This window comes from Myxine glutinosa, chromosome 7 (assembly GCF_964187855.1).
Source record: "Myxine glutinosa chromosome 7, kmMyxGlut1.1, whole genome shotgun sequence".
Taxonomy (NCBI): domain Eukaryota; kingdom Metazoa; phylum Chordata; class Myxini; order Myxiniformes; family Myxinidae; genus Myxine; species Myxine glutinosa.
In genome coordinates this window covers 144,617,428-144,640,339 of record NC_136267.1, presented here as the reverse complement: position 1 = coordinate 144,640,339, position 22,912 = coordinate 144,617,428, and the positions used below count along the sequence as shown (strand labels likewise).

The window sequence follows — 22,912 nt, the reverse complement described above, 5'->3', positions numbered from 1 at the left end:
CTCTCTGGCACTGGGCTACCCGGGTCCGTCCTCCGGATCCTCGGGCCCCATCCACAACTCTACCGGCTCCCAGAGCCCACCTGCAGCCTCACCTGGCCGACATCCTCACAGTGGTGGAGTGCCCAACCAACTACACACACTAACAGGCTACACGCCCAGCCATTTCCACAACACTAATGCACCCATCCACAACACCATTCTGTCACCCGCACCACAGATGCCAATATCCAACCACAATTTACCTGTACCCTCTACCTAACACTTACACTACCCGCCCCGGGTATCCGTGATGGGGGTCCACTCTTCCCCCATTCACACCTTCGCACCATGCACACCACTCCGTACCACTTACCCCAACTCTCTCCACACACCTGTACTTGCACACCTGTGCTCTCACACCTGGTGCCACCTGCACCCTTCTCTCCCCAAGCGCATTCGCGCTGATCCACACACTCACTACTCATACACTGCTCCACACACCTGTCCAGTTGCACACCTGTGAAATCACACCTGTTCAATTCTCACACACACGGCATCATCTCATCTAACTACTCCCCTCTGAAACTTGCGCTTCCCAGTCGTCCCTTTAAACTATTGCGCTCCCTCGTCATTATCATCTACACTAATCTACCTGCGTCCCCACTACAGGTATCAGTCACTAACTAAACTTAACGTCACCTAATGTCATCTTCTAGGGCCCTATCAATATAACCTAACCCACCCGGGCTAGTTTTCACTGCCTTACACCCCATAAGCTATTGCTCCTTTGCCCCCATATGGGAAGGGTGGCAGGGATGCCAGCCTTACCCACCGGGCCCATCGCTCACTACCAATTTTGCACATCAAATTTCAACAAATCAAAAATTTGCCAATCACTACCCATCATCTGCCAATCACTACTGCCAATCCCTTGCCAATCATCAAATTTTGTTTTTCTCTAATTTTGGGGCCAAAACACTATCCTCATCACACAGTCTACTCACTAATGCCTCTCGGTGCGCCAATTCCTGTCCAAAGCCCGGCTTCGTAAAGCCAAGCCATGAATGCGGGTTGTTTGGTGCCAGCGGCTGGATACGACCCGCATTCGGTGCAGGGAAGGAGGTTTACCCGGGCCGAGATCCCACGCACCATCTCGGCACGGAGCCATCCCATGGCTCGATCTCGACCTGCCGGAATGCCTCAACAAAAAGTGGTCGCCATGACGACCCTTCCTATCCAGCCGCCCGCTCCGCCTAGTGGAGCACGGACGCGGCCGTTCAAAGCGAGGCCCAGCACGCACCGAGGGCCCGATTCGGCTAAAAGTCGCTCTAACCGCTAACCCGTCTAACGTCGATGCTTCACCTGGACGCTTACACCCCGCAGCCCGTTCCTTGCTCACACACCCAGCCGTTCCCATGCTCCTCGTACCTTTCCTTACACACCCAGGTACCCTCATTCCACTCACAGCCTTGGTCACACACCTGACCACCGAACACCTTGGCACACATTCGTCACCCGCACACCTCACCAACACACCTCTTCGCGCCCCCTCCTCGGTCACCTCCTCTGTGACAATCACAGGTGTGCTCTCATTCACACACCCAACCACGTGCCTCACCACCAATTCCAGCGTGCATTCCCACTCACGCTCTACCATTCCAGGTGTGCATCCTTTCTCACCTGTCACAACCAACTCACTCTCCTTGTCACTCTCACTACTCTCACCTCCATTCTTGACAGCGCACTCACCCTTACTCTTGACAGCGCACTCTTTCCTCATGCACCTGTCCGTCACACACCTTTCTCGCGCACACTCTCCCGTTACACCCTCTGTAACACTCACCACACCGCGCTTCCATGTGCTCCCTCGCACACGCGCTACGACCGACTCACTCTCGCCAGCACCCTCACTCCTTGGCACGCACTTTTTCCTCACACACCCCAGAGTCGGACTTTCTCGCACACCTCTTTTTTCGCACACCAGACCTGTCGCACACTTCACCAACGGCCTCTCACGAACACCCGGGTCCATCTCGACCCCCAAGCTTCTTAAATCCCCTGGCGCATCATACGCACGACCATATTGGTCACCACTTACACCGGGTCCTCTTCCTCTTCGCTTCTCCTCCATCACCTGCGAATCCCTCATCCGGTTAATGAGCACATCATCACGATCCAAACACAGACTTTGGACCAATTCTTTTATCTCCTCTTTTATCTCTTTCTTATCCCCTCTCCGTCGCTTCTTAATTTCGCTCACCCCTTCTTCCACTTCTTCTAATTTCTGCTTCACCTCCTTTATTCCCCGGTACGTCTCCTCTAGCTTGTCCTCCAAGGCTACCTTGACCGTTTCCATGTGCGTCCTCACCTGCCGGTCCTTCGTCTCCATTACCTCTATCACCTCGTCCAACCTCGTTGTCAGTCCCTCACGTACCATCTGACATTCCCTCTTCGTCGCTATCAAGTCATCTTTTAGTTCTTTCTGTGTCGCCTTTAACCCTCCTAATACCGCAGTGTTCCTTTGAACCTGCTCCGTTAGTCCTTTTTGTCCCTCCGTCAGCTGTTCCACCTCCTGCGTCAGGTCCTCTATGCCCCCTTGTAACTTTACAGTCCCCTTTCTCACCTCCTTCTCCATGTGCTCCTTACAGTGCCTCACCTCCTCGCGCACTCCTCCGACCTCCTCACTCACACCTCTTCTGATCTCCTCTCCCATCACTTGCATCTCCTGCCCAGATACCACCCTCATCTGCTCCATTTCCTCCCTGTGAGCATCCAGTTTAGTTTCTACCCCCATTCTGACCCCCTCTATCTGCTGCCCCATTTGGTTAACTTCCCTTTCCGCTTGGTCCCTCATGTCCCTCAATTTGCCTTCCATCCTGTTTTCTAACCCCTCTAACCCCTTTTGCATCCCTTCCATTTGATTCTCTTGAGCGGCCATTCTGTTTTCTACCCCCATTAACCCATTTTTCACCTCTTTTATCCCGTTGTCTAACCCCTCAAAATTATTGTCTAACTTCCCAAATTTCTTGTCTAACCCCTCACCGGTACCCCTCGCTTCGTTCCTCATGTCCCTCAATTTGCCTTCCAATCGCTCACTATTAGCCCTCATTTGCTCACTCCGAGCATCCATCCGGTTCCCCATTACCCCCATTTGGCCCTCCAACCGCTCACCCATTTGTTCCATAAGGGCCCTCATTTGCAGGAGGAAAAGGTTTGGATCCACCAGGGGCGCTACCACGGTCGCGGGCGCGGTCGCCGTGACCAGCGAGGCGCCATTTTGCGCGCCCGCAACGTCGGGCGCAACGACGCTATTTTGTGCGTCTGCTACCCTCACTGCTTCGCTCTCCTTATGTCCCTCAATTTGGTCCTGGATCGACCCTGCCTCACTCTCCTCTACCGGACCCCAGCCGACTTGGTCTGCCATAGCGCGACTTTCAAAATTCGGGTTTTTATATTTTGTAAAACACAATCAAATTTCGCCGTTATAATTTCGAGCGCGTAAAACGCGCTCCGGATTGAATCTCACTCCTCGACACCAATTGTTACCCTAATGGTACAATTGGTGTTCCAAAATTTGGGCTAAATGAATTTAGTCCCAGGTCCGAATCCGACACTCCTGACACCAATTGTTACTGACACGACTTTGATGTTATGGTGGGCCGAGCGGAATGGCCGCCGTGTCCACACAAGTTACCCGATTATACTCGAACGTTGACGAAGTCGCGCTATGCTAAATCAATGATGGAAAGGACACAACGGCTGGGTTAAAAATGATACGACACCAGGGGTACGGTTCTCAAGACCTCCGGAGGAGGTTATATTAGTTCGGAACGTTTAGATTACAGGGATGAGAGGTACAGCATAGTAAGGTGGGCACTTAAACACGGTCTTATATTAGCCCTGACAGACGACAGATAAACAGGACAAAACTGACTCACACGGGGATTGATGGCAAGGAAAGCGGGTAGTCGATGGCTCAAGGTGCACCTTGGCTCAGGGGCAAAATCGACCCGGTCCGGTCCAAAGATGCGGGGAGGTCGCTCAGCGCTCGGAGGTCGCGACTTGTCTTTCCAAGCTGGGGGCGCATCTGACGTCACGTCCGGTAGGCTGCGTATATCCGGCGGGGGAGTGACACGCCCTCGGCTAGTTAGCTCCGCCCCAGATGGAATCGGTCCGCCCTTCTTATTGGGTGCGGGGGGGTTACCGGCTCCGCCCTTGACGAGGAGCTGACAGCCAGCCCCTTCGTGGTAACCCCGTGGAGCGCATGGGCAATGGCGGCTAACCAAGCCGGAGTGAGGACGCACACTCCCCGCGCCGCGCCGCCCCCAATCTCCTCTGTTGTTGTAGTTGTTGTTGTAGTTGTTGTTGTTGTTGTGGTTGTTGTTGTTGTTTCATGGGGAAGATGGGAGGAGGTATGGGGAGGTCCTAAACTCACTACTGGTGCCATACAATCACATTCTGGTGCAACGAAGAGTCAGAATTAATGGAAACGAGTCCTTAACTGACATAGACTAAGAATAACTAGCAAGATGTCCGAAAGTTGTCTACGTGAGATGCGGTGGACCTGGGCACGACATTTAATGGGGGAAAAAGGGGAAGGTCGGTTCTACAGAGTGTTATTTACAGGCAATGGGACTAGGGAATGGGGGATTGGGGATAGTTGGGGAGTATTGGGGAAATAGGGGAATATTTACAAGCGGATATGGAGGCCAAATGCCATATCCGCAACAATATATATATATATATATATATACATATATATATATATATATATATATATATATATATATATATATATATATATATATATATATATATAATATATATATATATAATATATATATATATATATATATATATATATATACAGTATATATATATATATATAATATATATTAAAGCGCGGCGTTACGCGCGCTGCTTGTGAGCAAGGAGGAAGCGGACAAGCGGTAACATATAAACGTCTTTATTGTAAGACTACACTGTAACACTAAACTCCTCCGGGCTGGTCGCCCGGGGTATATCATGAGGCCACGCCTACCCCTCGGGCGTGGCCACCGCCCACTCGGTGCGTGGAATGATGTCACCACGCCAGTGGGCTTTTGTGTCCGCCACACGCGCCCCCCCAGAATTCCCGCGCACCTGGAGGGCCAGTTTGCGGGGCAGACGAATGACCCGGCCGAAGCGCCCCCTGGCGATCGGCGGCGTCCGGGGTGCAGGGATACCAGGTGGGATGCCCCTGGCTGCCCCTGGGATGGGTGCAGGACCGGGGGGCGCCGTGGCGGCGGGGCTGGGCGGTGCCGGGGGTCCGCCCGCAGGAGGGCGGCCCCGACGTGGGGGTCGGGCCACTGGCGGTGGATGGTCCACATTGAGGTGGGCCGGCTTGAGGCGGTCTACCGAAACGCGGTCAGGAGTACCGCCGATGTCCAGGGTGAAGTGCTTCGCCCCGGTCTCCAGCACGCGGAAAGGCCCGTCGTACGGGGGCCGCAGTGGTGTCCGATGGGCATCGTGGCGGACGAAGACGTACTCCGCCGTGCGAAGCTCCGGGGCGACGTGCGTCGGTGGGTGCCCGTGGCATGCCGTTGGCACCGGGGCGAACCTCTGGGCGGTCTCTTGCAGAGCGGAGCGCTGCTGTGCCGCGGACCATGGTGCCGTGGAGTCGGGGAGGAACTCGCCCGGCACCCGCAGCGGTTGCCCGAAGACCAACTCCGCCGCGGATGCGCGCAGGTCCTCCTTGGGCGCCGTCCGGAGGCCCAGCAGGACCCAGGGGAGCCTGTCGACCCAGCCGCCGTCGCGGAGGGTGGCCCGGAGCGCGGCCTTCAATGAGCGGTGAAATCGCTCACATAGGCCGTTAGCCTGGGGGGGTGGTAGGCCGTGGTTCGGTGCAGCCGGACCCCGAGCCCCTGCGCAACCGCCCCCCAGAGCTCCGAGGTGAACTGGGGGCCGCGGTCGGATGAGATGTCTGAGGGGGGCGCCGAACCGGGCGACCCAGGTGGCGATGAAAGCCTGCGCGACATCGGCCGCCGTTGTCGACGCCAAGGGCACGGCCTCCGGCCACCGGGTGGTGCGGTCCACCATGGTGAGGACGTAGGTGAAACCCCGCGAGGGGGGCAGAGGTCCCACCAGGTCCACGTGGACGTGGTCAAACCGGCGTTCCGGCACCGTGGACGGGGCCAACGGGGCCTGGGTGTGCCGGTGCACCTTGGCGCGCTGGCACGCGAGGCACGTCCTGGCCCAGCCGCGGACGGCCTTCCGGAGGCCATGCCAGACGAACTTGTCGGCGATCAGCCTTTGGGAGGCCCTCGCGCCCGGGGTGGGACAGGCCGTGGATGGCGTCAAACACCTGGCGCTGCCAGCCCGCGGGCACAATGGGGCGAGGACGCCCGAGGGAGACGTCGCACAAGAGAGCCGCGCCCGCGCCGTCGAACGGCACCTCGGTGACGTGGAGGCCCGTGACGGCGGTCCGCAAGGCCTGGACGTCGGGGTCAGCGGCCTGGTCCGCTGCCATCCGGGCATAGTCGATGCCGAGGTGGACTGCGTGGGCGACGGCCCGGGAAAAGCAATCCGCCACCGGGTTGTCCTTCCCCGCGACGTGCTGGATGTCCGTCGTGTACTCGGACACGGCCGAGAGGTGACGCTGCTGCCGGGCCGACCACGGCTCGGTGACCTTGCCCATCGCGAAGATCAGCGGCTTGTGGTCGACGAAGGCAGTGAATGCCCGGCCCTCGAGCAGATGGCGGAAGTGCCTGACCGCCAAGTGAAGTCCGAGCAACTCGCGGTCGAAGGTACTGTAACGGCGTTCGGGCGGGCGAAGCTGCCGGCTAAAGAACGCCAGCGGTTGCCAAGCTCCACGCACCCATTGCTCGTGCACCGCGCCCACCGCGTAGTCCGAGGCATCGGTGGTGAGGGCGATCGGTGCATCGGGTGCCGGGTGCGCGAGCATGGTGGCGTTAGCCAAGGCGAGCTTCGCGCCCGTGAACGCCGTGTCCATCTGCTCGGTCCAGGTAACGTCGCCTTTGCCCGGCTTACCTCGGAGAGCTTCGTGCAGGGGGCGCAGGAGCTGGGCGATACGGGGCAGGAACCAATGGTAAAAGTTCACCATGCCCAGGAACTCCTGCAGCCCTCTGATTGTGCGGGGGCGCGGAAACCCCTTCACCGCCTCCACCTTGGCCGGCAGGGGGACGGCGCCGTGCCTGGTGACACGGTGCCCCAGAAAATCGATTGTGGCGGCGCCGAACCGGCACTTTGCGGGGTTCACAATCAGGCCATGCTGGCCCAGGCGTTCGAAGAGCGTGCGGAGGTGGCGTAGGTGCTCTTCGCGGGACGCGCTGGCGACGAGGATATCGTCCAGGTAGACGTAGACAAAATCCAAGTCGCGCAGGACGCTGTCCATCAGTCGCTGGAACGCCTGAGCCGCATTCTTCAGACCGAAGGGCATGCGCAGGAACTCGAAGAGTCCGAATGGCGTGATGACCGCCGTCTTCGGGACGTCCTCCGGCCTGACGGGGACCTGATGGTAGCCGCGTATGAGGTCCACCTTCGAGAAGAAGGACCTGCCCGCCAAACGGGCGGAAAAGTCCTGAATGTGGGGGACGGGGTAGCGGTCGGGAGTCGTGGCGTCATTGAGACGGCGATAGTCCCCGCACGGTCGCCATCCCCCGCCGGGCTTCGGCACGATGTGCAGCGGCGACGCCCAAGCGCTCTCTGAGCGCCGAACGATGCCGAGTCGCTCCAGGGTAGCGAACTCCGCTTTTGCCACCACCAGCTTCGTCGGCTCGAGGCGGCGTGCCCGGGCGTAGACCGGTGGCCCGACGGTGGGGATGTGATGGGCCACCCCGTGCTTGACGGCCCCCGCCGAGAAGGTGGGCCGCGTGAGGGCCGGGAAGCCGGCGAGGAGGCGGGTGAATGCGTCCGCTGCCGGAAGCGTACAGACCAACGTGGCCGGAACCGAATCGTTCGGCAAGCCGCTTGGCAAGCCGCTCGTTGAGCTGGGCAACGCACATGCGAGCGAGCTGAACGTCTCGGCCTGGACAAGCCGTCTGCGCTTGACGTCGACCAGGAGCCCATTAGCGCACAGGAAGTCCGCGCCAAGCAGTGCCATGGGCACGTCGGCGGTGACGAACGTCCATCGGAAAACCTGCCCTCCAAACCGCAGAGAGAGGCAGCGTTTTCCGTACGTACGGATGGGCGTCCCGTTTGCGGCAAGCAGCGCGGGGCCCCCACCCGCGGCGTGCTTGTCTGACGTGCCGGCGGGAATGACACTCACCTGTGCTCCCGTGTCGCACAGGTAACGGCGCCCGGAGAAGGTGTCCGTTATGAACAGCAGGCTGCTCGAACGGCCGGCGCTCATCGCCACAATTGAGCGCCGGCCCAGGCGTTTCCCGACCCGTTGAAGGAGCACGGCGGATGACACCGCCGAGCTTCGTGGCCGAACTTGGCGTGGAACCAGCACCAGGTGGTGGAGCTGGAGGAGTGCGGCTGGCTCCGCCAGGCCGGTGGAGTCGACGGGTTTCCCCGCGGTGGCGGTTTTCGCCGCGGCGGTGGGCGGGGCGTGGCGGCGTTCACGAGGTGCGTATCAGCATGCTGCTGAACCACAGCGTGCTGTAGAAGATGATGCTGTGGAACATCAGCGTGCTGTAGAAGATGATGCTGTGGAACATCAGCGTGCTGTAGAAGATGATGCTGTGGAACATCAGCGTGCTGTAGAAGATGATGCTGTGGAACATCAGCGTCGAAGGCCGTGACGGCCACGCCAACGCTCGCCCGCGTGTCCGAAGCGGCGAAGTACTTGTCCGCCTCGGCCGCCAATGCTCGGGGTTCCGTTAGCCCGGTCCCGGCCAACGCGAGGCGAACCTGCGCTGGAAGTTGGCGACGGAAAAGCGCCCGGAATAGCGAACCGGGGCTTCGTCGCCCAACAGTGACAGCATATGGTCCATTCGGACCGACGGGCGCGTCTCACCGAGCTCGGGGAGATCCAGGAGGCGGTCGGCCCGTGCGTCGTCCGTGAGGCTGAACGTGGCTAGGAGTAGCCGCTTGAGTGCCTCGTACTTGTGGCCGTCCGGTGGGGTGGCGAAGGACGGACACAACTCGAGCGGCCGTGCCGGGGCCCGAGGGAGGCGACGACGTGGCAGTAGCGCGTGTCATCGCCGGTGAGGTGCCGAAGCTGAAATTGGGCTTCGGCCTGGACGAACCAGACTTCGGCCTGAGCCTCCCAAAATTCCGGAAGTTTGACGAAGGCGGCCATGGCGATGGCGTCGCGTGTGGAAGGATCGCTCCGGCAGATCCAACGTCGAGGGTCACCAGTAAAGCGCGGCGTTACGCGCGCTGCTTGTGAGCAAGGAGGAAGCGGACAAGCGGTAACATATAAACGTCTTTATTGTAAGACTACACTGTAACACTAAACTCCTCCGGGCTGGTCGCCCGGGGTATATCATGAGGCCACGCCTACCCCTCGGGCGTGGCCACCGCCCACTCGGTGCGTGGAATGATGTCACCCACGCCAGTGGGCTTTTGTGTCCGCCACAATATATATATATATATATATATATATATATATATATATATATATATATATATATATATATATATATATATATATATATATATATATATATATACAGTATACTGTATATAGAAGTTATTAGTCCCCTTCCGGTGTACACCGGAGGGGACTTTAGGTTTGCACTCTGTCCCTCCGTCACGCAAAGAACAGTTTTCCGGACTTTTTTCTCTAAACTCTTCATGCTAATGATTTCAAACTTGGCACATGGTTTCCTCATGATAAGTTACAGATCAAGTTCGAACTTCACGACGTTTCGATCATTTTGACAAAGTTATGGCACGTTGAACTTTGGTAATTTCCCCAACAGTTTTCCAGACGACAGACTGCCGGCAGGGGACGTGTATTGCAGCGCAATACTCAGAATTCTTGTTCATAATTATACATCTACATATCCGTCATATTAAATGAGAATCACGGGCTAAGTGCCTTAATATATTCCCGTCCAATAATAAACAAGCAATCCCTAAATGTAAATAGAGCTTTAATGGCGATCGACTGTAGTGTAAAAGTGTAACTTCTGCGGATGCGGAGCCAGGGTCATTGGGCGTTCAGCGATGACGTCACGGGGCATTATAACGCGCTGCCGGAACGTTTTGCGCATTACACTCGTCAGTCGTCGGTCCCGTCCGCTTCACGTGCCTCGGTCGCTTCGCACTCGATAAAAGGATAAAGAAAACGTGCTCAGCTGCTGCCACCGCGGACTTACAGCCCATTTCGCGGGGTTTTCTCAAAAACCTCTTCACGTAAGAGAAGTTATCGAGTTTGATTTGGGTTTGATTTGTCGCGAGTGGCCGTGATCAGCCGCAACATGCTGCTGTCGGCTGCCAAGGATGATCCGTGCTTGGTCAGTCCCGGCTCTCCCCGGAGTCCAGGTGCCGAGGCTCCCCCGACTCGCTGCTGCAAGGTGGTGCTCGTGGGAGACAGTCACTGCGGGAAGACCGCTTTGTTGCACGTGTTCGCCAAGGACGTGTTCCCCGTGGTAAGACCCACCGGATACACTTTCCCAGTCGAGTTCGTTCGAATGTTGTACCAATTAATTAATTTCGGCATGAATGTTAGACGTCTGTTTGTCGATGAAGCCGATCGTGGGAACTCTGTAAAAGTTTGTACGATTTCCTCGTACTCCTTAATTCCTCGTATATTGAAGTGCAGTCGAGAAAGCCTTGAGATAGCTCTTTGCTGACCTTGCTCATCGTTTCTTCAAATGCGCTTATCCGATTGTGTGATTCGTACTTTTTGGCATAATTCTGTGTTTTTTGCGCAGAATTATATTCCGACTGTATTCGAGAACTACACGGCGAGTTTTGAGTTGGAGGGACAGAGGATCGAACTTCTGATGTGGGACACATCTGGTAAGTGCGTAGATAGAGCTTTGGCAATGGAATGGGATGAAACGGCATTTGGTGCGTAGTTGTGTGTTTTGTGTGTGTGAGTGTTTTGCTTGATGGACTACTGGCATACTGCAGTGCGTGTTTTGTGTGAGTGCGTGTTTTGTGTGAGTGCGTGTTTTGTGTGAGTGCGTGTTTTGTGTGAGTGCGTGTTTTGTGTGAGTGCGTGTTTTGTGTGAGTGCGTGTTTTGTCCGAGTGCGTGTTTTGTCCGAGTGCGTGCTTTGTCTGAGTGCGTGCTTTGTCTGAGTGCGTGCTTTGTCTGAGTGCGTGCTTTGTCTGAGTGCGTGCTTTGTCTGAGTGCGTGCTTTGTCTGAGTGCGTGCTTTGTCTGAGTGCGTGCTTTGTCTGAGTGCGTGCTTTGTCTGAGTGCGTGCTTTGTTTGAGTGCGTGCTTTGTTTGAGTGCGTGTTTTGTTTGAGTGCGTGTTTTGTTTGAGTGCGTGTTTTGTGTGTGTGTGAGTGCGTGTTTTGTGTGTGTGTGAGTGCGTGTTTTGTGTGTGTGTGAGTGCGTGTTTGGGTGAGTGTGTGAGTGCGTGTTTTGGGTGAGTGTGTGAGTGCACGTTTTCTGCGAGGCCGTGTTTTCAACTGTTTTTTGTGAGTGCGTTTTTTGGGTGAGTGCGTGTTTTTTTGGGTGAGTGCGTGTTTTGGGTAATTACGTGCTTTCAACTGTTTTGGGTGAGTGCATGTTTTCAACTGTTTTGGGTGAGTGCATGTTTTGTGTGAGTGCATGTTTTGTGTGAGTCCGTGTATTCAACTGTTTTGGGTGAGTGCATGTTTTGGGTGAGTGCATGTTTTGGGTGAGTGCATGTTTTGGGTGAGTGCATGTTTTGGGTGAGTGCATGTTTTGGGTGAGTGCATGTTTTGGGTGAGTGCATGTTTTGGGTGAGTGCAAGTTTTGGGTGAGTGCATGTTTTGGGTGAGTGCATGTTTTGGGTGAGTGCATGTTTTGGGTGAGTGCATGTTTTGGGTGAGTGCATGTTTTTGGTGAGTGCATGTTTTTGGTGAGTGCATGTTTTTGGTGAGTGCATGTTTTTGGTGAGTGCATGTTTTTGGTGAGTGCATGTTTTGGGTGAGTGCATGTTTTGGGTGAGTGCATGTTTTGGGTGAGTGCATGTTTTTTGTGAGTGTGTGTTTTGTGTGGGTGTCTGCTGTGGTGTATAATAATGATGTGAAGCATAGCAGCCAAGGTGCAAATTCACATCGTAACGTGCAAAGCTCTCGTGGGGCGAGGCGTCACTGCGCACACAATTCCGAGTGGTATGGCTCCTGGAGTGTGGTGACTTCTACAAATGCTAAGAGTACAACACTTGTTCTAACAGACATGCCAGCGATTTACCTGCTATTTTGCACGGCCTGATCCGGTGTCCTTGTCACATGCACAGAGTTATGCTCGACATACAACAACCAGACATATAAGAAGTAACTGTTCGACAAGTTTTAACATTGTAAATTCCCAAAAATCTAATCTCACCTGTATTTCATCTTTTTCGGCATCAAAGAAACAGCTGATGCGGTAAATGTTTTCAAAGTAAACCCCATTGGAGTTTCCCTTGATAAACTGTGTTTGATTGCCTTTTTGTGTGTCAAACTACAGTGTTTGTAGTTGGTTGAAAGTTGACACCCACAGGAAGTCCGTGTCACCTACATTCTCTGGGAAGAATTGGGCAAGTTGGGGCACGCCTTATAATTTGAGCCATCCGAGGTGCACTTTCACGATTTGCCGCAGAGTTTTGAGTGTTCATTGCCTCGGTTTAAAGTTTAGAATTTATTTTTTTTGCTATGGTTTTAATCGAACTGGCCTATCCTGTCGGTGTGCATGTCATGCATTCTTCAAAAAGGATTATTTTGCTAGTTTCTAAGTTGATTAGGCCTTGGCTTAGTAATGCGGTAAATTTCTCATTTTTGTGCGCGGTTTATTTATTCGGCCTGTGATTGCTGCCTACAGGACTCTACAGGTCAAATGAGTTTCAACTTTTGATGTCAGTGTGGCCAATGAAATGCTCTCGTGAGATCTATTACAAAATTGTGACTTATAACCATCGTGTAGGATTATTTTTTCCCATATTATGGATTTTGTAAACTTTTTTTTCCTTTTCACATTCACGTTTGAGCTTTGATTCTAATAAAAAGAGTCAGTTACGCTTCGCTTGACGTTCTGAATTGTGGTGTGTTCTATAGCTGTCTGCTCTTCTGTTTCCATTTGTTTAAGAAGAGGCGGCGCCGTAGGCCACTGCAGCAGGCATCTGAAGAATTTGGCCACTGGCATTGGGTGAGGGGTGGGGGTGGGGGTGGGGCAGAGGGGGGCTGCACAAAGTAAAGGTTGCTGGTGGTGGAGGGAATGTAAGTGTTGCTAGCGTATGGTGGCAGGGGCTCGTTGCAGGGCATATGGAGAATAGGGCAAAGGTGGTGCAGATTAGGCTTAGCCATACACAAGCTGAACCACAGCCTCGGGTAAACGATTGGAGTATATAGAACAATAGGGACCGGGGAGGGGCAGTGGGGATGATGGAAAATTTAAGACATTGAGAATTATCAAAGTACAATAAGATGATTCTTTTTAGTTTCATTGTATTCGTGCTTCCCTTTACCTGTGCTTGAATTTGTAAGCCTCCATCTTTTGAGAAGTGACAGCCCTAAGATTACAGCTGTTCTTCCAACCCCCGGTGTAGCTTTGCTACTCATATACTTGGCTCGAGTCTCACATTCTTTACTCCTGATCTTTACCCAGATCCATCTTTCAAGCCAAGTGTGTAATGTATGTGGAAATTTTCTCCAGCTAAGACCACATCACCCCAAATAGCTTTTAGCTGTTCCACATTTTCTGATCAGGTTTTCCTTCTTGTTGAGCCTGAAAGCGGTTTTGCCCATCACCGTTGTTACCATTAATTAATTGCCATGTTGATATTGATTTCCATCCGCCCATGCTCTTGTGTTTCAGGCCTGCCTCATTACGACAACGTGCGGCCGCTTTCCTACCACGATTCCAATGCGATCCTCATTTGTTTTGACATTTCCAGTCCATCGACGTTGGACAATGTCCTCAAGAAGGTGGGTTTGGCAGTGCTAACATGCTAGGTCTGTGATGCCATCGTTATCATTTGCTGGCATTGTGGTTGACTTTGTTCACGTTGGTCGTACTGTAGCCTTGGTGTGGTGCAACAGGTGAGTAACGCATTGCTTTTATAAACTGCATCATCGTACCAACACCGCAGGTTTTTTTTTTCTTCTTGAAATCCCGACTTTTTTATTTCCTGGAAGTTCCAGCAGTGTCCATGTGTTTTATACTTTCCCATCCCCCCGCCTTCCCATGCCTCCTCCCCCCAAGCCCCATCCCTCCCACAGATCTTCCGTTGTCCCTGTTCTCTGCTGTTGTACTTGTGTGCTTCCCTCTCTCCCCCATCTTGTCTCCCGCTCCCTTTTTTGTATGTTTTGTGTGTCCGTTGTTGTTGTTTTTTGTGATTGATGTTAGCTCTTACACGAGCCTTGATCTTGTATGCAAATAATAATAATAAATAAATAAATAAATAAGGTGTATCAGTGATCATGTCTCACTTTAAGTGTGACATGTGACATCATGCAGACGGAAAGAGATATCGATCAATGTTTAGCGGAGGTATGCCGTGCGCTTCCATATGTCATGTCGCTGAATGCATACCATCTGGAGTGTATACTGCGAAAGTTATACGTCACAAAAAATACCTACATTTTTTTCTTCCTCTTTGAACAATATGAGGGCATTGGAAGCGTTGGGGTTCAATTAGTTCTCAGCCTTAGGCATGCCCAAAGCATGCACGTTTCATATTTAGTTGGGCCCAAAAACTTTTTGAACCCTCCCTCTTGGGTTACTCACAAGGAATTCCAAAAGTTGTAATACTTCACTTTGCTTTATTTTTTTTTTAGAAATGCATTACTTCATCTTGTGGGTGGAGTTGGGGTAATGGAGGGTGGTGTGTGTGTGTGTGTGTGTGTGTGTGTGTGTGTGTGTGTGTGTGTGTGTGTGTGTGTGTGTGTGTGTGTGTGTGTGTGTGTGTGTGTGTGTGTGCGCGCGCAAAATTTGTCTAAGTGCAATTTGAGTTCCACCTGTGATTTGATTCATAATGGAATATGATCCGACTACATCTCGTGCAGCGGCTCCATTGTGGACCGATCTGTACAAGCTCGCCGTCCATTCCGCATGATCGATGTTAAAGACCTTGAGCATTTATGTCACTAAACGCAGAAAGTTACGAAATTCCCTCGATATTTGGAGCATAGCAATGACAACGTCACCTCGTGATGATTACGCTTGGATAAAGTGACCCCGTAAAGGCTCAGGAATAACGACCATGTCATTTAACTGCTGGCCTCTGATTAAAACCGAGGTGGTAAAGCAATTAGATCTGGTTTGTGACCTTTAAAGAATTGCCGTAGAAAGTCACCGCTGCTGGCAATTAGTTGATACTTTGTCAGTGGTACTTTGATGATGGTCTCACGGTTGTTGCTGATGTGGACTTAAGAAGTTAGCTGCTAAAGTGCCACGCACCGCACCAACACGGGAACATTCGTTTTGACCATATTCACAAGCTGTCCTGCCTTCAGCTTGGCATGCATAAAGGCCATGACGTTTCTTCTATATAATGCGCGCAGTTTGCTGGCACAACATCTGAGTGATGTGTCATGAGCTGAAAACCCAGCAGCCCTCGTAAAGTTGCTCATTTCGTTGTTGATTTTGGTCACGATTCAATTTAATTTATCAACTCGCAACCTCATCAAACTTGTCTTGGCGATGCTGGCTTTGTTCTCCTGAAATCTCCCCATCTACAAACTCTTTACAGCCGGCTTGTTCTTGTTAAAGGAGGATTAATGATTAAGGAAATTTCTCTTTGCCTGGCCGGTTGATTTGTAATTCCTTGTGTACTTGTGGAAAGGAGCTGAGGAGAATTGGTGGGGAAATGATGATGCAGAAAAGATAATGCCACACTTTGCAAACAGATGCTTTGTGCTGTGGCAAGAGTTGTTGTTGGTGCTTTTTGTTGCAGTACGGCATGGCACAAGGTGACTTCATCAGTTTTGTAGGTTTTATTTGTAGGTTTCATCACTGCAGGTTTTATTTGTGCATAACCTATGTAACGTTTTGTTGTAATGGAGAGCTTTTGGACTTTTGGCTTCAATTTATTGTTGGTCTCATCCCAAAGGGGTTGTGAGACTATTGTTGTGTGTGTGTGTGTGTGTGTGTGTGTGTGTGTGTGTGTGTGTGTGTGTGTGTGTGTGTGTGTGTGTGTGTGTGTGTGTGTGTGTGTGTGTTATATATACATATATATCTATATATATATATATATATATATATATACACACACACACATGTGTATATATATATATATATATATATATATATATATATTTGTCCTCATTTATTTTCTCTGTAACTGAGTATTCCATTGATGTGAAACATTAAACATAGAAGGGACTCCCCATGGAGAATATTTTATTGATAACTCTGATGTCATAGGTCACATGACATGGCAGCCATGTTGGATTAAAGGGGAAAAAATTGGACATCTCCAAAACTGCTCAACGAAAAAAATTGAAACTTGGCATGTCATCAACTCCCCATGGGTATTATAGGATGATAATGATACCATTGGTGAAGTGGTGTTCCAGCCATAATTGTTTGAATTTAAATCCTTATGGAAAAAATCTGAAACTTCATGTATCTGATCTACGACCCGATATGAGTGAAGAATTACATTTGTGACGTAATCGGCCGTGGTCTTTTGCCATATAGGATTGAAAAGAAAAATATGAAAAACCTCCAGAAGAAAAAACAAAAAATTTCTCCAGAACCGCTTAACAAATCGATGTGAAACTTCATATATATGATTGACTAGCCATGGGAATATAATTTGAATTTTTTTTTCATATTCATCGTCATTGACACAATTTACCCTTCATGTGTACAAAAGTGGTCGTTAAATGTCCTAATAATTAATAAAGCTACGGATAATGGTAATGTATGTGACATAATAAGGTGCATGGGTGATATGAGTATATGGGCTGCTAGACGCTACTAGACCTCTTCTACATACTGAATAACAGCAGCTGCTAGACTTCTGCTAATTGGTGTTGTTTGCATTTTGGTCAGTAGGTAGTTGAGTAACCAGTTTTTCCTTCCACCGATATTGCGCCAATAAACTCAGGTTGGCATGTTAGCGTTCCCACCTGAACCTCTGCTTGCCCTTGATGTGCATGGGAATCCAGGCTCTAATCCATATATGAAATAGATTTGTGTGGTGTGTGCTATTGTCCTTTGTAATTCTTGTAAATGCACACTGATATCTACCAATGTCTTTGCACTGTGTGCAATTTATGTTTCAGCTCTTCCACAAGCCTTGAATAAATATGTACGATATATAAATGTATTAGTAATAGGTGTCCACAACCATCCTTGACAATGTTGTGGAACGTCGACCAAGGCCCTCACCTTTTTATTTTCTCCCACCCTCACTTTTTCACTTTTATTTGCTTTTCAACTCGTTTTCTCTGCAACCATTTGAGTGAGTGACATGAAACTTTCAAAATATTTACCAAAGTTACATGATGATTGCATGGAAAATGTGGCTGGAATTTCAAAGTATGTTTTCTGTAGGGACGGGTTGCAGGGTGTTTCACACATCAGGAATAAACAGCCTCTACCTCACTTGCCTCAGCCGAATAAAGTGCTAGTTCCGCTTAAAGTTGGTTTCACTTAACTCCTTGCCCCCCTCCCATCCAACCACCCATCAAATCATCATCATCACATTTGTGGTGAAGAGCAAAATACAAAGTACAAGTCATTGGAGAAAGGTTGCAAAAAAGAAGATTCATTTAAATAAGAATCCGACATAATTGTGAAATTTTATGATTTGTGTTGAATTATCTCCCACCAGGCCAAGCACTTGATCTGAGATCTCATTCGGTGAATATCAACTTATTGCCAAATAGCTTCTTCCCTCTTCCACTGGGCCCTTGCTTATTATAACAGGAAGCAAAATGTTATTTATTGATTCCTTCATCGGAACAAATGAGATGAAAACTACATTTCCTGCTTCCTTTGTTTTTCTTACCTGGAAGCTATTATCTTGAGTTTCCTGTGAAATATTGCCAGACTAATGGCGTTGGAAATACTTTTCCCAGGGGTAGCTTTCCTGTCTTGCTAAGCAAGAATTTTTTTCCAAAACGAAATTTTCACAGATGTTGACAGCTTTGTTTTTGATCCTTGCAATTGTATGTGGGCAACGAGTCTGCTGCCTTCCGACTACCTTGTGATTCGCAAATCCTTGTATATGAGCGCACCAAAGTATTTAGCCATCTTACATTACACGATGCGCTTTACTCTGCAGTTTATTTAACAATATATTTTCCTGTTGGAATGAAGCAGTTGCGTCTTATCCAGTTTTGAGGATGAAAGAGGCAGGAGTGGATTGCCAGAGGGCCTTCCGCTCCAACATAATTGCATTCCCGTGGCATGGCAGGCAAGCTCGTGAAATTCTCCCAGGACACCCTGAAAATCACCCTCGCCTGAAAATCTCCCAGGCCTGATTTATATTTTCCAGAGCCAGTTTTTATGTGAAGGAATCATCATGACACTGTGGGGAGTTTGTTTTCAAATTCTGTGTTAAAGAGTGTCGGTAAAAGGTGTGTCACTTGTTGGTGCTCACCTGTAGGCCACTGATGCAAATGAATGTCACAAGTTCCCAGAGTGGTGTATGGATGTGAGAAAAAGAATATGAAAATTTTGGTGGACCGATCTGATTCCTTTTGGGACTGGTTTTTAAGTTCATGGTGCAGTACAATTCCCACCATCTTTAGTATGTATTGAGCTCCTCCATCAGCATTCTAGAAATGGAAGTCTAGTACCTTGTTTTCATATGTGTGGGTGGAAGAGGAGGAATGAGTGTGTGGTTGGATAAATTTGTCAAATGTGGTTTGTCATTTTACTTTTATCAGGAAGGTTGTCTGAATTAAATCCTTGACTTGAAATGTCTTTCTCCAACAGTGGCATGTAGAAGTTGTGGAAAGATGTCCAAATGCAAAGGTGTTCCTTGTTGGTTGCAAAGCGGATCTCAGAAATGACGTCAAAACTCAAGTGGACCTTGAGGTTCAAAGACAGACGCCGATCTCTTACGAGCAGGTGAGAAAGCCTGCTTTGAATATCACACACACACACACACACACACACACACACACACACACACACACACACACACACACACACACACACACACACACACACACACACACACACACACACTGTTTTCTTCTAGAAGGAACATTGGGTCTGCTGAAGTAGTTTCTTGGCAAGGATGACAATCCTGGATGGAGAGCCATTCCGAAGCAGATTAATATATTTTCTTCCTAAGGCTAATAGAGGAGCTTGTACAAATACTATCAAGTGCCAGACGGACAACGGCGTGAATAGATCAGTGTACTTTTAGATAAATTACAAACACATTGACAGATGATGGTCAGACACGTACAATGTATGGAATTTGGTGATGCTCCGCACATCAAGAGCCGGGGATTTTTTTTTTAAACAATTATTAATTTAATTGCAGTCACTTTTCCTTTTTACATCTGTACAGACTACATCACTTGTGTGAGACACTTCTCCTCTTACTGATGACCTGGAGTTGTTTGAGATTCCTGGCATCTGAATGAGCAAATTGTTTTTCCATCAAGCCGTTTTCCTTGTTGTCACCTGTGATTGCAGCAGGCTTCTGAATTTTGCTGTCTGGCACAGCTGGCAGGTCCGGCCATCTGCCGCGGCCTCGGGGGCAATGCATTTCGTTTTTTGTCGATGCTTTTTGGCAGAAGATCTCAATTGTGTTTCAATTATAATCTGTTGTTACATATTATCAGCAAGTCCGTCAGTTCTCAAAATATCAATATGAACTAGGAATTTGAGTTCCGTACATCTTCATGTGGTTGGATTTGTTGAATTTCCTGAAGCCGTTTGTAATGTTTTTTTTTTTTTCTCCATATGATTGAAAACTGTTTTAACTGATAGTTTTTTTTCCTTTGAGAAATTTATGAAAGGGTACAGTTATCAATATGCTCCTCTCTTTTGTAGAAGACAAGCAAAGTCAAGCTGTGAGAGAGACATTTTAATTACCCTACAATTCCCCCTTTCTCCTGCAGGCCGCATTTGTGGCGCGGCAACTCTGCGCAGCACGATACATAGAGTGCTCCGCTCAGGCGTCGGCAAGCAGTGTGCAAGAGGTATTCCGTGTGGCTGCCCTTACCGTCGTGCCACCCAACCGTGAAAGATCAGGACTAAAGCGTAGCCGTTCTAAGAGGCTGCTCCGGCGCATCTCTCGACTCGGCGGACGGCCTGAAGTTCCCGAAGCCCCACGGAGCACACCACCAAAGCAAGAGAAAAGCTGCTCCATCATGTGATTTATATCCACGCACGGATCCCGCTCAAAGTTCATCTTTGGTTTATTTTCTGCTGATGGAGCCTGTGATGCAGTTCGCAGCCTGCCGAAGGACAGGGAGCCTTTGATACCATTTGTTGTGTCAAAATTGACGTTTCATCAACACTCTCCTTTGCCCCAATCGTGCACCATGAATTTGAAGGAAGGAGGCAGAACTGAGGATTTTACGAATATGATAAAAAAATAAAATCAACCAAAGATAAATGCAGCTGGAAGTGTTTAATTGTTTAAAAAAAAAAAAAAAAAATGATGTTACGATCTTTATTTCATGTTTTTGTAAATAGTTGTGTTGCGATGTGTGCCTGTATTTGTATGATTGGAAGGCTTTGTTAAAGATGTTTTTGTTTTAGGTCAGAGCCAATCAGCTATGAATGATACACCATTCATATGAGGTTGGGCTCCAGCTATTTAATCCCTTTAGGTTTCTTGAAATCCTTCAGCAATTCATTAATGATCGATTGGTTGTACAATGGAACTATTGAGGGATGACTGACTGCTTCCAATTCAATGTGATCTTCCTGCTGATGCTTACGGTTCATTTTCACCTCATTAAGTTGATGTGACACTTGTACACCGAGAACGGTCCAAAAGAGGGGGAGATGCTCAGCTCTACGCGTCGGGGAGGGAATTTGGTCAGGATACCTGTCAACAGTTCTATTCTGTCCAAAATCCATAGTCTTTGTTGAATGATTGCAACAGTGCGTCGTGCTTATTGTTCATCCTATTTCTTTAGTACGCTGCACGTAGCTGTGGGAAGCATCATTTTCTGGTGGAGGGTGGGCCGATGCATTGCCCCTTGTAGGTCAGAGCAGGAATTTGGCCAGGGTGTTCGCTCATTCAAACGATGATGTGCTCCAAAATGCAATTCACCTGCTGCCATTCCAATATGATTCTGAGATGGGCTACTCGCAGACCACGTTCTCCTGTAGAGGTGTTGTTACTTTTCTGCATGGTCAATAAGAGGAGAGTAAAGTTTCGAACACCATCTACCTCTTCAAAAGCGGTTGGTAGACTAATATATTTTGAAATGACAGGTTTACAGATAAGAGAACAAAGGGGTGCTGCAGTGATGAGAATGCCTCTTGATCAAGTTGGAATACTCCAAGCAATGTCTATGGCTACCTTTATTTATTGAAACCATTCCACCTGACCTAAAGTAATTTGTAACATTGTACAAACAATGATTTGTAATTACTGCAGTGATTTTTATTTTTTTTATTAAAAAAAAAAAAAACCAAGTGGAGAGTTTCGCACTTTGCTGTAGTTGATGTGCATATTCCTGTTGGACTAATAAAGGAAATAAATCTCAATGCTTCACGTAGCAGCATTGTCACTTTATCAGGAGATGTATGTGTCCTGCGGCACATTTATTGTCTCAATCTGCATCCTGCTTAGTTTTGTATCGTCTCCTGTGTTTGCTATTAATAAAAGGCCTTTTTAAGTAATTGTGGCTCTCAGCCGTTATTTTTTGCTTCCCCTATTGATGTTCTTTCCTTCCAGCATCACACACCCTTTCAGCTACTGGAGCAGGATGGGTGGGTTGTTGCGGTGAGTATTGGAGACAGTACACACTGTGCCTTCACAGAACACCAGTAACACCATGCAGTAAATAATCCTAGAATTCTAACGAATGACCTTGGTGGAATCCTAAAGGTCGTGGGTTTGAATGCCTGTCTCACTTTCTTGTATTATTAGCTTTTCGATGATGAACTTTACCCAGGGTATTTGGACGCGCATGCTTCACGATGGGAACAGTATTGCTTTATCGTGTACGGAAGACGCATGTTTCCAACTCGGTCCTGTGTACACTGAGTACTGAACAGTGGGTAACGATCCCTACTTGAACAAAGCAAATATCCACATTACCTTTGCTTCAGACCCTGTGGGTTTCACTGACTGTGCCTTTGAAGGTGGAGTCGACTGCTCCAACAAGTCCCAACCTAGTCTATGATTGCCCTGCCCTGAGAAAGAAACCTCAGATATTTTGGATGCCAAGGTTATTAAGCTATTTCCTGCATGCACTAAAAATGGTAAAGAATACATAAATAAGAGAAACCTTTTTTTAACAACTTTGTGCATCTGCTTCTTTAACATATGTGGAAGGTTACCCACGACTGGACATTGAAACCTCTCTTTAATTACTGCAATTGGAAAAAAACATTTTATCGTATTCGAATAATATTCTCATGGGTTTTTTTTTTTTGTTTTTTTGTATACAAGATCGAGGCTCGTAAAAGAGCAAACATGAATACACAAAAAGTCAAACCGACACATAAAACATATAATAAGGGGAGCGGTAGACAAGATGGGGAGAGAGGGGAAGCACACAAACACAACATTTGAGAGCAGGGACATCGGGAGATCTGTTGGAGGGAGAGGGCTTGGAGGGAGGAGGCGTGGGAAGGGGGAGGTTAATGCTTTCATGCATTAAAAATAACGGTAAGGCTTTCAGAACTCTTCCAATTGCCTGACTGTTATCTCTTGGGTGATATCCCATCTTGGGCAACCTTCCCCAAGATCAAAATTAACCATG

The 22,912-nt window shown here is 49.3% G+C and overlaps 1 protein-coding gene across 1 annotated transcript; it reads left to right on the top strand.

The window, feature by feature from the left end:
* The first annotated feature begins 10,040 nt into the window (after positions 1 to 10,040).
* Positions 10,041 to 21,824, top strand: LOC137431719 (rho-related GTP-binding protein RhoE). Its single transcript, XM_068123349.2, has 5 exons — positions 10,041 to 10,520; positions 10,806 to 10,893; positions 13,866 to 13,975; positions 18,942 to 19,076; positions 20,084 to 21,824. Exons 1-5 carry the CDS (start codon positions 10,350 to 10,352, stop codon positions 20,339 to 20,341), a joined length of 762 nt encoding a protein of 253 aa, XP_067979450.1. The 5' UTR covers positions 10,041 to 10,349; the 3' UTR covers positions 20,342 to 21,824.
* The last annotated feature ends 1,088 nt before the right edge of the window (positions 21,825 to 22,912 follow it).

What these genes read in the sequence shown, in the direction of transcription:
- LOC137431719 (XM_068123349.2), top strand. Translation starts at nt 10,350, where the DNA reads ATGCTGCTGTCGGCTGCCAAGGATGATCCGTGCTTGGTCAGTCCCGGC. An exon ending in CCAAGGACGTGTTCCCCGTG is followed by an intron (nt 10,521 to 10,805) that starts GTAAGACCCACC and finishes TTTTTTGCGCAG; the next exon opens with AATTATATTCCGACTGTATT. An exon ending in CGCCGATCTCTTACGAGCAG is followed by an intron (nt 19,077 to 20,083) that starts GTGAGAAAGCCT and finishes TTTCTCCTGCAG; the next exon opens with GCCGCATTTGTGGCGCGGCA.